The following is an 11619-nucleotide window of genomic DNA, read 5'->3' on the forward strand; positions in this document are numbered from 1 at the left end:
AGTGGGGGCCAGGAAGGCAGGCCACAGAGCTGTGTTGGGCCTTTTTATGAAGAAAAGGAGCCCTGAGCTGGGCACTAGAATGTCAGTGCTCTGGTGCCAGATCTCAATTTCTTCATCTACAGAACAGGGGCAATTAGTGTTACTCCAGCAGAAGTCCCCTCAGGGCCACTGTAAATCTCTTGAGAATGAACTTGGGGACTTTGGCTTACAATCCAGAACGTTCTCTCAGTCTAGCTCTCTGGGGCCATCTAGGCAAAGCTCTGAGTAATCCCTGGACAAGTTCTATTAGAACTCAGTGACCTAGAGCAGGGGTCAGCAAACTATGACCCTTGAACCAAGTCTGGCCTGCTGCCTGTTTTTGTATACCGCATGAGCTAAGAGTGTTTTTTATATTTTTACATTATTAAATGGGTTTTAAAAATCAAAAGAAGAATAATATTTTGTGACATTATATGAAATTCAAATTTTAATATCCGTGAATAAAGTTTTATTGGAACATAGCCATAGCCGTTTGTTTATGTATTATCTATGGCCACTTTCTGTGACAATAGCAGAGATGAGTAGTTGCCACAGAGACTGTATGGCCCACAAACCCTAAATATTTACTACCTGGCCCTTTACAGAAAAAGTTTGCTAACTCCTGACCTAGCGTGACTGGGCCACCTGCCAAGTCCAACAGCTTAGTGCAGAGGGAAAGGAGGAATTCGGAGAGAAGATGGAGAGGAGGGATGAGTGAGGAATAAATGAAAGAGCTGGGTAAGGTAGAGGGAAGATGATTCCAGAGCGGGGAAGAGGGGAGAGGTGAGTACAGGCCTTCAAACTCGGTCTTCCTCCTCCCCTAGGCCACCTCCCCCAGGCCACCTTCCCTGTTGTACACACACAGCTCCCAGAATAAATCCCTAGAGAAAACAGGAGGAGGGGGGCCAAGAGAAGCCACTGGACAAGTGTTTTTAAATTTGTTGAGTGGGCTGCTCCCCAAGCCTTCAGGCTTGGGCCATCTGTGGATCCCAGGAGAGAACATGTCACTCCAGATAGTTAAGCCCTCATGGTTGAGGATGTAGAAGGATACAATTGCATGATCTGGGGCAGCTGTTGTCATCTTTCCCCAAACACTATCAGGTTAGCCTTAAAAGTACAAGTCACCCTTTTTACTTATTGTCAGGTCCATTTCTTAATTTTGTAGACTATTTTATGTTGTGTTGGAATCTGTGTAATAACAATGTAATGTGTCTTCTCTGAATGTGTGTAGAGTTATCTTCCTATCTGCCTCTTCTAAAAGCAATAGCGACATCCCTATGAGTAGCTTTGGCTTGCTAAGGCTGAGGACTGAGGCAGAAATATTGTGGCCTTAATTTTTCTGGCAAATTCAGACAGATGTGGCCTCTGGGCCTGGTTTGGCCTGGTTATTGCCTCCACTTTCCTTGGCCAGGGTGGATCTAGCCTAAGAATACCAGTGTACATTAGGCATCTTACCATCCCCTAGAGTCAGGCTGGCAAAAGATCAATGCTGTATGTTGCCTGACGAAACACATGATGCAGTGTCAGCAATGTAGAGTCCCCCATGGCCTTTGAGCAGAATCCATAATCTAACCACTTTGCTGCTGCCACCTTTTAAAAGCTGTAGCTGATTAAAATGGTTCTGGGAGTGCTGTGGCAACATGGGGCAAGGTGGCCCCTGCATGACAAGGGTAGGCTGTCCTGGCATCCGGCAGGGTGCTCTGGGACCTGGGCTGGTCAAAATGACTCTTCCTGAGGTTTCTTTGTCTTCCAGCAGACAGTGCTCGCCACCTGGACTTACCCTGCAAGAGATCCTATCTGGAAGCTCCTTCTTCGGTAGGGGAGGATCACTATTTCCGCTCTCCCCCTCCCTATGACCAACAGATGCTGAGTCCCTCCTATTGTAGTGAGGTGACCCCAAGAGAAGCCTGTATGTACTCAGGTTCAGGGCCTGAGATTGCCGGGGTGTCGGGGGTGGATGACTTGCCCCCACCCCCACTGAGTTGTAACATGTGGACGTCTGTCTCACCATACACCAACTATAGCGTTCAGACCATGGAGACTGTGCCTTACCAGCCCTTCCCCACGCACTTCACCGCTACCACCATGATGCCTCGGCTGCCTACCATTTCTGCTCAGAGCTCCCAGCCACCAGGAAACACCCACTTCAGTGTCTACAATCAGCTTTCACAATCTCAGGTCCGGGAGCGGGGGCCCACCACCTCATTTCCAAGAGAGCGTGGCCTCCCTCCAGTGTGTGAGAGGAAACCGCCCTCTCCACACCTGAATGCTGCCAATGAATTTCTCTACTCTCAGAGTTTCTCTTTGTCCCGGGAATCTTCCTTACAGTATCATTCAGGAATGGGGACTGTAGAGAACTGGACTGATGGATGACTCTTATATCTTCCAGACAGACAGAGGACCATGTTAATCCAGTTAACCTCTGTGGGTGGACTGCACTACCAAGAAACCCTCACAGAAAGGAATTTCCAAAAATGTGTGTGTGTGCGTGCGTGTGTGTGCGTGCACGCATGTGCATATATTTGGAGAGCATCTATTTTCTGACATACAACTGAGGCCCTGACAAGAAGAAAAAAGCAATGATAAAAGAAGTGATATTGGCCGCAGGCCCTGAGGCCATTGGTGTCTGACATCTCTACCATGCCCATGGTTGCAATGGGAGTAGAGGGTTCATGTGAGTTATTTTGGGGGGTTTTATAATACAATCGTTGATTCACTCAGGGGCCAGGTGGTGAGGTCATTTCCACAGGAAAAGCTGGGGAAGATTCTCATTGCTGGGGTGGGAAGAATTCTGTGCACATCTTAGAGTTCTGTTGGCAAGGGGAGCTGAGAATCTTGTTTTGGGAGCAGGATACACACACCCTTGGCTTCTGGAGATTCTGTGAGACTGAGAGGTGGGCTTAGCCAAGCCTGACGAAATGTTGTCTGAGAGTAGAGCTGACTGCTTAGTTAGTGGCCTCGAAATTGATCCCTGGAGCCCTGAGGTCTGAGGGATGACTTTCAGAAAGATCATGTGCTAAGTGCCACCTGATGGATATTTTTTAAGTTTTTTTCCCCCCCTTTAAGAGCAGGTAAAATGCAACCAATAGCATTTCTGTCATCATTCAGGTTTTGTCGTAAAGTACAAAGCACCTCCCGCCTGCCTGGTCCCCGACACCCAATCTCTCACTGTCTCTGTTGTGCAAGACTCAGCCTCTCAGGCACCATCTGCATCCTATGACTGGCAATTATGAAACACACCTCACCTAGCAACATCCCCAGGAGACTACATTGGAACTGCTGCCAGGCATCTCCAGAGCCTGTTCTGCTCCCCAAAAATCCTCGCTGCTGGAGCAAGAAAATCCAACAGAAATAAAAAAGAGAATTGAGAAAATACTCATTTCTTCCAGAAAACTCAGCTGGTGAGCCCAGAGGAGCACAGATAATTCTTCTCTCAATGAGGCAGATCTGAAGTCCTCAGCCCAGATCTTTAGCATTGAACATCACCAGACCATCTGTGTGGCTGGTGTGAACTCTATAATAAAATTTGGGAAATCACTAAACTCTTTGCATGCTGAATAGCTATTTATATATTATATTATATTAATAAATAAATAAATATATATATCACAAATGCAGGCCACATGTCAAATTCAGCTTTGCTTCTTAAAAATGAATAAACTTAATAAAAATGAACATTGTAGGGGTATTTGGAAAGATATCTATTTAAATTTTTATTACATGTTTTGATGTTAAAAAGAATGGTTATTTGATAAAGCATATATATATATACACACACACACATATACACACACACATTACAGATAAAGTTTTATTAGAAACCACGTTAGCTAACAGGTGATACAGAACTTCAAGTGTTTTGTTATATAGCATGAGCATTTTATTTTACATATTGGAACATAAAGCCATTTTACAACCATGAAGTGTGTGGATGCTTTTTACTACTGACTTGTCATTTCTTGGCTCAGCAGTGATCTCTGCCTCCTCTTTTGCTTGTATTTTTTTTTCTCAAGGACCAGGTGAGAACCTCAGTGCTTCTGAGCATTTGTACGATGGGCTCAGAGAGAAGTAATTTAGAACCAAGGAAGCACTTGTACCTTTGATCTCATTGCCACTTCCCAGATTACGGGTCTGGATTCCAGGGTTCACAAAGACCCCAGAAGGGCAGGGCAGGCAGTAAGCAAGAACCTGTCACCTTTTAGCCATCAGCCCACACCATGGCAATTTGGTGGTGCAGTGGCTAAGCACTCAGTCGCTAACTGAAAGATCAGTGGTTCAAACCCATCAGCAGGAGAAAGACGCGGCAGTCTGCTTCCATAAAGATTTACAGCCTTGGAAACCTACGGGGCAGTTCCGTCCTCCCATAGGGTCCCTAGGAGTTGGAATAGACTAGGCGGCAATGGGTTTGGTTTTGGGTCTTTGTTTTTGGTCTCACAAGTATGGAATTCTTGCTGGGATTTGTGCTGCTGCTTGAAAAAGGAACTGAAGAGCAAGTTAGAGTCAGAGCCTGTGGTCTTCTGGAGCAGCCAGATGTGTGAGCTCACCTAGCCACCTTTACCCCAGAAAGGATGAGTCAAAACCTGTCAGAGCCCTCCACTTGCCCACTTCACTGCCAGGTCCCTCAAGATGGAGGGAGAAAAAGGAGATAAAATGGAGTCCCAGTTCTGGCTTATCCCAGATTCGAAGGGAAGCAGGTGTAGGAAGGTGCTGTTGGAACTCCCTCTTTACAAACCGGTGCCTCTGGCCCCCTCCCTTCATGGCTCTTTTCCCACACTTGCTGAACGTCATCCACCATCTCCACCGCAGGTTGATCTGGGAACCCAGGAGAAGAGAAGGCAAAGGTAAAGGGATGCCCTTTAAATCTTCATCAGGAATAAGATGAGACTTCCTGCTGGGCAAAATGTTCCCCTTGAGTCCTCCCCATGTCAGAAGGCCAAGCTTCTTCCTCCCTTAGCTGTTGGCTCCCACTTTGGGCTTGTTGGTCACAGAGGAAAACCTAACTGAGCTTGGCTCAGGGGACAAGAAAGAAGAAGGAGGAATCTTCCTAACTCAATTTCCTCTGCTCTTTCCCTCTGGGCGAAGACTATACTGGGAGCTTCCATTCTAGGAGGATCTTCTAGAGCCCCAGGCAGAGGTCTGGGAGCTAAGTGTGTGTCCAGATCTCTTTGTAGACACACCGTTGACTGAGTCCAAAGTACAGAAAGTCACTTCTTGAGAAGTGTTCTGCTTTTAGGTAGTCCTCAGCTTCCTACCAGGTTTCTGGGAAGCACGAGTTCCCTGGGCTTCCTCATCTGGGTATGGCTAGAACAGAGCCTGAAGTGGGATTTGTGGAACTTTCCTGCCCCTCTGAATCAACAGCTCAATAAAAAGGGGGCACATAGGATACCCTGGAACAAAGGGCACCATTCAGTAGCGCCAACAGGTCATACATCATCGGGCCAGAAACCTGCCACATGAAAAGTGTCTGCTTTTGCTGTGCCTGCCTGGGAAGGGAAAAAAAACGATTAACGTTCAGCTTCATGGCCATAGGCAGGCAGCTCCTAGGGCTCTGCCCTCAGCCCAGGGCCAGACCACTGTGGAGAAGCTTAGCTAGGCCCCTCAGCAGCACCCAACTGCCCTCCAATAACAGACGAGCCTGGAATAACGAAAGGGAAAATGAACTGAGAAGCTGGGTCAGACTGACAAATTGTTAAAAAACCAAACCAGCTTCCAGCCTAGGCTGGGCCTCAGGGGGTCAAGAGGCCCTGGCTCGCCCCACTAATGGAGCCTGCTGGAGGAGTAGCAGCCCCAGCTTTGCAGTGTCTTATCTTACAACATAAAATTAAAACCCACTTAAAAGGCCGGAGGGCATGTTAACATTCCCCCTGCTGTCTAATTGAAGTAGTTCCCAGCCAAAGGATTTCACTTGAAAGATGTCTCCCTCCGAGCCCCCAGTTCTCTTGCTTGGCTGGCAGGGGAAGGCTGGGGGCAGGGGGAGGAGGGAGAGATTGTCATTTCAAAGACCAGCACAAGCTCAAATCCGGAAAAGCGCTGTTTCAGTTTGCTGCCCCCACTCAAGTGGCAGGTGGCGACAGCAAAGGTTCTAACAGGCTGGGTTGTTTTGTATTTTTAAAAAATTTACAAATTCATTAGCAGCGATGTCAGCAGAGGCCAGACGCCTGACAAGAAGCCCAGGTAATGATTCAAATATGGCCAGCCCCTTAGCGAAACCTGGCAGTTCCTGCGGGCAAGAGATTTCTATTCCGTCCCCCAACAACCTCCCTCCATGCAAATATATTACAGGTCTCCAAGGCATAAGGAATCAATCAGGGACATCCTGTAAAGGTGATGAACTTGCAGTGGCCATCCTGAGTAATAGGAACCAGTCAGCCTGAAGCCAGCCGGGACTGAAAGCCAAGGTGACAGCTATTAAGCAATTGTGCGCAGAACAAAATGGTAAAGGGGCCAGGTAATCAATTCAATTTCGATGGGCAACCCAAGCAACTGCAGTGTCTGTCGCAGCTGATTAGGGAGGGCCAGGCTGGAGCTTTCAGTGCGAGCCCATCACAGATCAGAAACAGGCCTGGGATGAAAAGGGAAAGAGCTGTCTCCTGAGAAGCAGGCGATGAAGGACTCTGTTTTATGTGACTGTGTTCTTCCCTCTCTCCTTGAAGAAAGAGTAGAAAAAAAGCAAGCAGTTTGGAGATTAGATAGTTTTCTTTTCCGCCATTTATCATTATGAAGGAAAGTAGACAGGGCAGGGGCACAAAAATCTCCAGTGGGATTTCTGCGAAGTCTCACTAAGAAGGACCAGGTTTACACTTTGCAGCTCAAACAGCCCCTGCTTATTACCACAGCCTGACGGGGTCTGCAGAGCGTCCAGGGTCCCTCTTTTCTAACGAGGGCAAACAGGCCTCCTTGCTCTGAGGATCACAGAAATTCTCCTATAGAAACCCCAAACCACCAAATTGTATAATTTGTGAAAATTAAAGCCCAAGTCAAATAATGGGAAAGATGAAACAGGGTTGTGCAATGTCCTAGCTGGTTAGGCCCCAGCTGTGGGCCCCCTACTCTTACCTGGGCCCAGGTCATGGCAGGAAGGGCCCCTGGTGTGTCTGCTGGCCTATCAGCACTGACCCAAGTCAGAAGACAGGCTGCTGAAGCCTGCTTGAAAATTCTAGGCTTGTGTTTGGTTATTCTGTTCCTTTTTTGAGGAGGGGCAGAGCAAGCAACCCTCACAGGCACAGAAGCAGTTAGAGAGACCTGCCAGGGGACTGTAGAGAAGATGGAAGAGGCTTGTGTACAGATGGCAAAGGGATGCAGAGCCAGGAGGAAAAGGGCTTGCTGTCCAGGTTGAGAGGAGGAGGGCTCAGGGCTGGGGCAGGAGGCTGGTGATCAGGGAGGAAGGGCTGACTAAGAAAACCAGAGCAATGGGTACATGTGAACAGATAATCCTTAAAAAAGGAATTTCAAATGGATAATTGGACAAAACTAACCACTAATAATCTAAATGCAAATTAAAATGATAAAATGCAGCTTTTGTCTTAACAAATTATAAAAAAAAAAAAAGAAAGAAACATTTGAGAAAAGATGTGAGGTGTGTCTTTCAGCCATTGCCAATGGGGGCGTAGACTGTTATAGTCTTTCTGGAAAAAAGCAATTTGGTAGCGTGGCCAAAAACTCTCAAGGTGTTCATATTCTAAAGAAAATAACAAGAAATGTAGACACAGCTTAAAGGTCTATAATGTTCATTGTGGCATTATTTTTAATGGGCTCAAAGTGGCAGAGAGTAAATTATGGCTAAGTAAATTATGATACACCTGTATTCTAGAATATGATGCAGTCATTAAGATTACGTTTATAAAGAGTGTTTAATGATGTGGGAAATGGATTTAATACTAAGTGAAAAAAGAGGATTGTAATATAGAGAATGATCTCAAAAATATTTTAAAATGCGAAAAAAAAAAAAAAATTGGCATGGCCAAACTCTAAAGCATTACATATCAATTAAGAAGAGAATGAATGATATCATATATCTATCTATCTACATACAATGTAAAAAAAAATTTCTGAGTAATATGTATGGTCTCCCATTTGTGTGAAATAAAAAACAAAAACCCAATCTGGGTGTGTATGTGTAAGTTGTGTTTATGTGGGTAGTGTGTAGGAGTAAATATGTGTGAGTCTGTGTGTGTGTACAGACATGTATGTGGTGTGTGTGTATGATGTATGAATCAGTGTGTGTGCCTGTGTGTGATGTATGTTTGTGAGTATGTGTGTGTGATGTGATGTGTGTCTGATGTGGTGTGTATGTGTACAAAACGTGAGTCTGTGTGTGTATGTGAGTGTATGTGTGTGTCAGGGGCACAGAGAAAATTTAGAAGGAACTGTTATAATGGTTCCTCAGGAGGCTTAGGAGGAGGTTATGAGCTTTTTCCTTATACATCTCTGTTTTGTTCAATTTGTTACAATGAGCATATATTACTTCTGTAATTAAAAGATTCAGTTAGAGAAAAAAATGAGTTGGTGGAATAGAAATACCTGAAGAAAAAAAAAAGGAAACTGTGCCCAAATGGTAATACGGTGGTAACTGGCACATGGTTCACGCTGCTGAAGAACTGGTCAAGTGGATGGGGACTGTGACTCATGGGATGCCTCACTCTATTTGTTTTCCTCCTGACTCTATTCTTTCCTTCTTAGGCACCTGCTATTTTCAAGGTTTGTGGCTTTGGCTTCTCTTCCTAGGTGATGCCATCTGTTCCCATGGCTTCTTTCACTAACATATACCCATGACTCTCAAGTCTAATCTCCAGCCCCATTTCCCTCTCCTGAGATTGCCTCCTGGACCTCTCTGCTTAAGAGATGCTAGGCTCTCAAACTCACTCTATTAAAATCTAAATGCATCATCCGCTCCAAACCTCCCCTTATGTTCTCTGTTTGGGTAAATGGCACCACCAACCAACCTCCAGCTGTTCAAGCCAGAAACCTGGGTGTCATTGCTGGCTTCTTCAACTCCTACCTGCCCATCCCACACACTTGCCAAATTATGCAGATTCTACCTCCTAAAGAACACTTAAGTCTTTGTACACTTTTCTCTCTTCCATCCAGGCCTGACAGTTCTGCTGTAGTGGTGAATCCTTGGGCCTGGGCTGCCTACTTCCTCATGTTATCTGTGTGAGGCCTTAGAGCTCTGGGTTGTCATGAGCAACACTCCTAGGCACTAAAGTGTGGCTCATGGGATGTGCAACTGTTCAGGCATGTGGAGCAGGGAACTGCCAAAGCAGAAGACATGAGGCTGCCTCAAGGACAGGAGTGCTGCCTTCACTGGTGACCCTGCCATTAACTGGGTATGGCCTGAGTCCTCTGTTCTAGGTGCCATTATGGGTGCGGTCCAGAAGCAGAATACTTCTGCAGCCCATCCTCTGGGTCACAGATTCTCTGAACACCCTCATGCACTGATAGGTCTGCTCCCAGAGCGTGACTGTCTTTCTGACAGCTCTCTGTCTTCATACCCAGTTGCTTCCTGGATCATAGCTATTATGAGCATCCTTCCCACTGAGTCCCTACACCTCTCCCACCTTCAGACATTCCAGATTGTTCCATCTCACAGATCCTTCCATAGGAGACCACCCTGCCTACTCCATGATGGGACTGACCTTATCTCTCCCTTAAGAAGAGAAAAAACCAAACCAAACCAACAAAGTCGACAAACACTGCTCCCTCTAAATCCTGTAGCACAGAGCTTTGCATAGGATGCATGCTCAGGAAATGATGGTGCTCCTTAGTCCTTCATCCCTTCACTGCTTGGCCTCCGTCCCAATGCTAGCTGGTGCCCGTGTGGAACGTGGGACATAGCAGATGCATCACTAGCCATCCTACATGCGGATAAGCCATTAAACTAGATGAGTTCCTTGGATGCTCTAACATAAAGCTTCTTTAGATTTGAGTTTAAGCAATGGGGAGGCTCCTTTGGATGTAATTTAGTGAATAATTTGTAGCACTTAGATAGCAACACTCTAACGTGGAAGGGGTTAAATATTATTCTTATTTTATGACTGGGCGAATGGAGGTTCCTCCCAGACACTTTTCCAGCAGTCCTCCTTTCTTATTTTAGAGACACATCCAACAGGAGAAAGGCTCAGGCCAATAAAAGCTGTCTAAAACCCCCAGTTCTGAGGTGCAAGGCTGGGTTATGTGGTTGGGGGCTGCTGTCTCTGCCTTCTCTAAGGCAGAGCCCCACCTGGGGCTCTTTGGAATGTGGGACTGTTCAAAAACAAGGAGTTCTAAGGCAGCAGGCCCTTGGAGGTTCAGTTGGTGAAGGCTGCAGATTCGATGAAGCTTGGGCCAGGTATTCCTTAACCCTGTTTTAGCCTTGGGAGTCTGTGACTCAAGATCTGTTTTGCTACAGTTTCTATTCTACCTTTCTACCAAGAATAGGAGCTGGCTTTTGCACCCTTGGATCTCCCACTTTCCCCTAAGGGGTAAATGCTATCTCACTGAAGTAGTACTTCAGCATCTGCAAGGTAGTAGGACAAACTCTGCAACTTGAGCTAGAAAACCTAGGATCGAGACTTGGCGCTGCCACTTACTGACTTGTCCCTTTAAGCAAAGACATAATTTCCATGTTTATGTCAATAAAATGGAGAAAATACCTAATAGTATCTGTTTCTTGGGATTGGGGTGATTAAAATAATGTATGTGAAAGGGCCTGTCACAGTCTCTGTCCCTAATGTTCTGATACAAAATACCAAACCCATTGCTGTCGAGTCAATTCTGACTCACAGCAACCCTACAGGACAGGGTAGAACTGCCCCACAGGGTTTCCAAGGAGCGCCTGGTGGATTTGAACTGCTGGCCTTTTGGTTAGCAGCTGTAGCACTTAACCACTATGCCACCAGGGTTTCTGATAGGCAGTCAACAAATGCTAGATCCCTCCTTCTTTACTACCTCCTTTAACGGAAGAGCTTCGCTTTTATTCCAGATTCGGAAAATAAGTGTTGGATGTGAATCTCCCAAGTATAAAATGAGAAAAGAAAAATAGAATTTACACTTCGTTTTTAAATAATCAGTCATCAGGCATTGGACCTGGCACTCAAATGTATATTATTTCTAACCTTTTGAAAAGAAGCAGTGGTGGCACAATGGTTAAGTGCTTGGCTGATAACAGAAAGGTTGGCGGTTCGAACCTGCCAGTGGCTCTGCAGGAGAAAAGACCTGGCAATCTGCTCCCATAAAGACTAAACCCGTGAAGATTCAACAGGACAGAGTAGAACTACCCCATAAGGAGCGGCTGGTAGATTTCAACTGCCAACCTTTTTGTTAGCAGCCACAGTTCTTAGCCACTGCACCACCAGGGCTCCCCATAAAGATTACAGCCTAGGAAACCGTATGTGGCAGTTCTACTCTCATGTAGTGATGCTTTGAGTCGGAATCGACTCAACGGCACACGACAACAACACAGTCTTCCCAAGGAGTCCCTGGGTGGCACAAACAGTTAAGCACTCAACTACTAGCCTAAAGGTCTGTGGTTCAAATCTACTCAGAGGTGCCTTGGAAGACAGGCCTGGCAATCTGCTTCTGAAAGGTCACAGCCTTGAAAACCCTATGGAGCAGCTCTACTCT

The 11619-nt window shown here is 46.1% G+C and overlaps 1 protein-coding gene across 6 annotated transcripts in view; it reads left to right on the forward strand.

Moving 5' to 3' along the window:
• TBX4 (T-box transcription factor 4) overlaps positions 1 to 4295 on the forward strand; it is a 33745-nt gene extending 29450 nt beyond the window's left edge. For 3 of the 6 annotated variants that reach the window (XM_049859529.1, XM_049859531.1, XM_049859532.1), the window contains one exon: positions 1772 to 4295. In XM_049859529.1, the coding sequence (XP_049715486.1) occupies positions 1772 to 2391 (620 nt within the window). In that variant the 3' untranslated portion in view covers positions 2392 to 4295. The remainder of the gene's footprint in view (positions 1 to 1771) is intronic. The other 3 variants (XM_049859534.1, XM_049859535.1, XM_049859530.1) reach the window with 3 other exon arrangements.
• Positions 4296 to 11619: the final 7324 nt, after the last annotated feature.

This window comes from Elephas maximus, chromosome 19 (assembly GCF_024166365.1).
Source record: "Elephas maximus indicus isolate mEleMax1 chromosome 19, mEleMax1 primary haplotype, whole genome shotgun sequence".
Lineage (NCBI taxonomy): Eukaryota > Metazoa > Chordata > Mammalia > Proboscidea > Elephantidae > Elephas > Elephas maximus.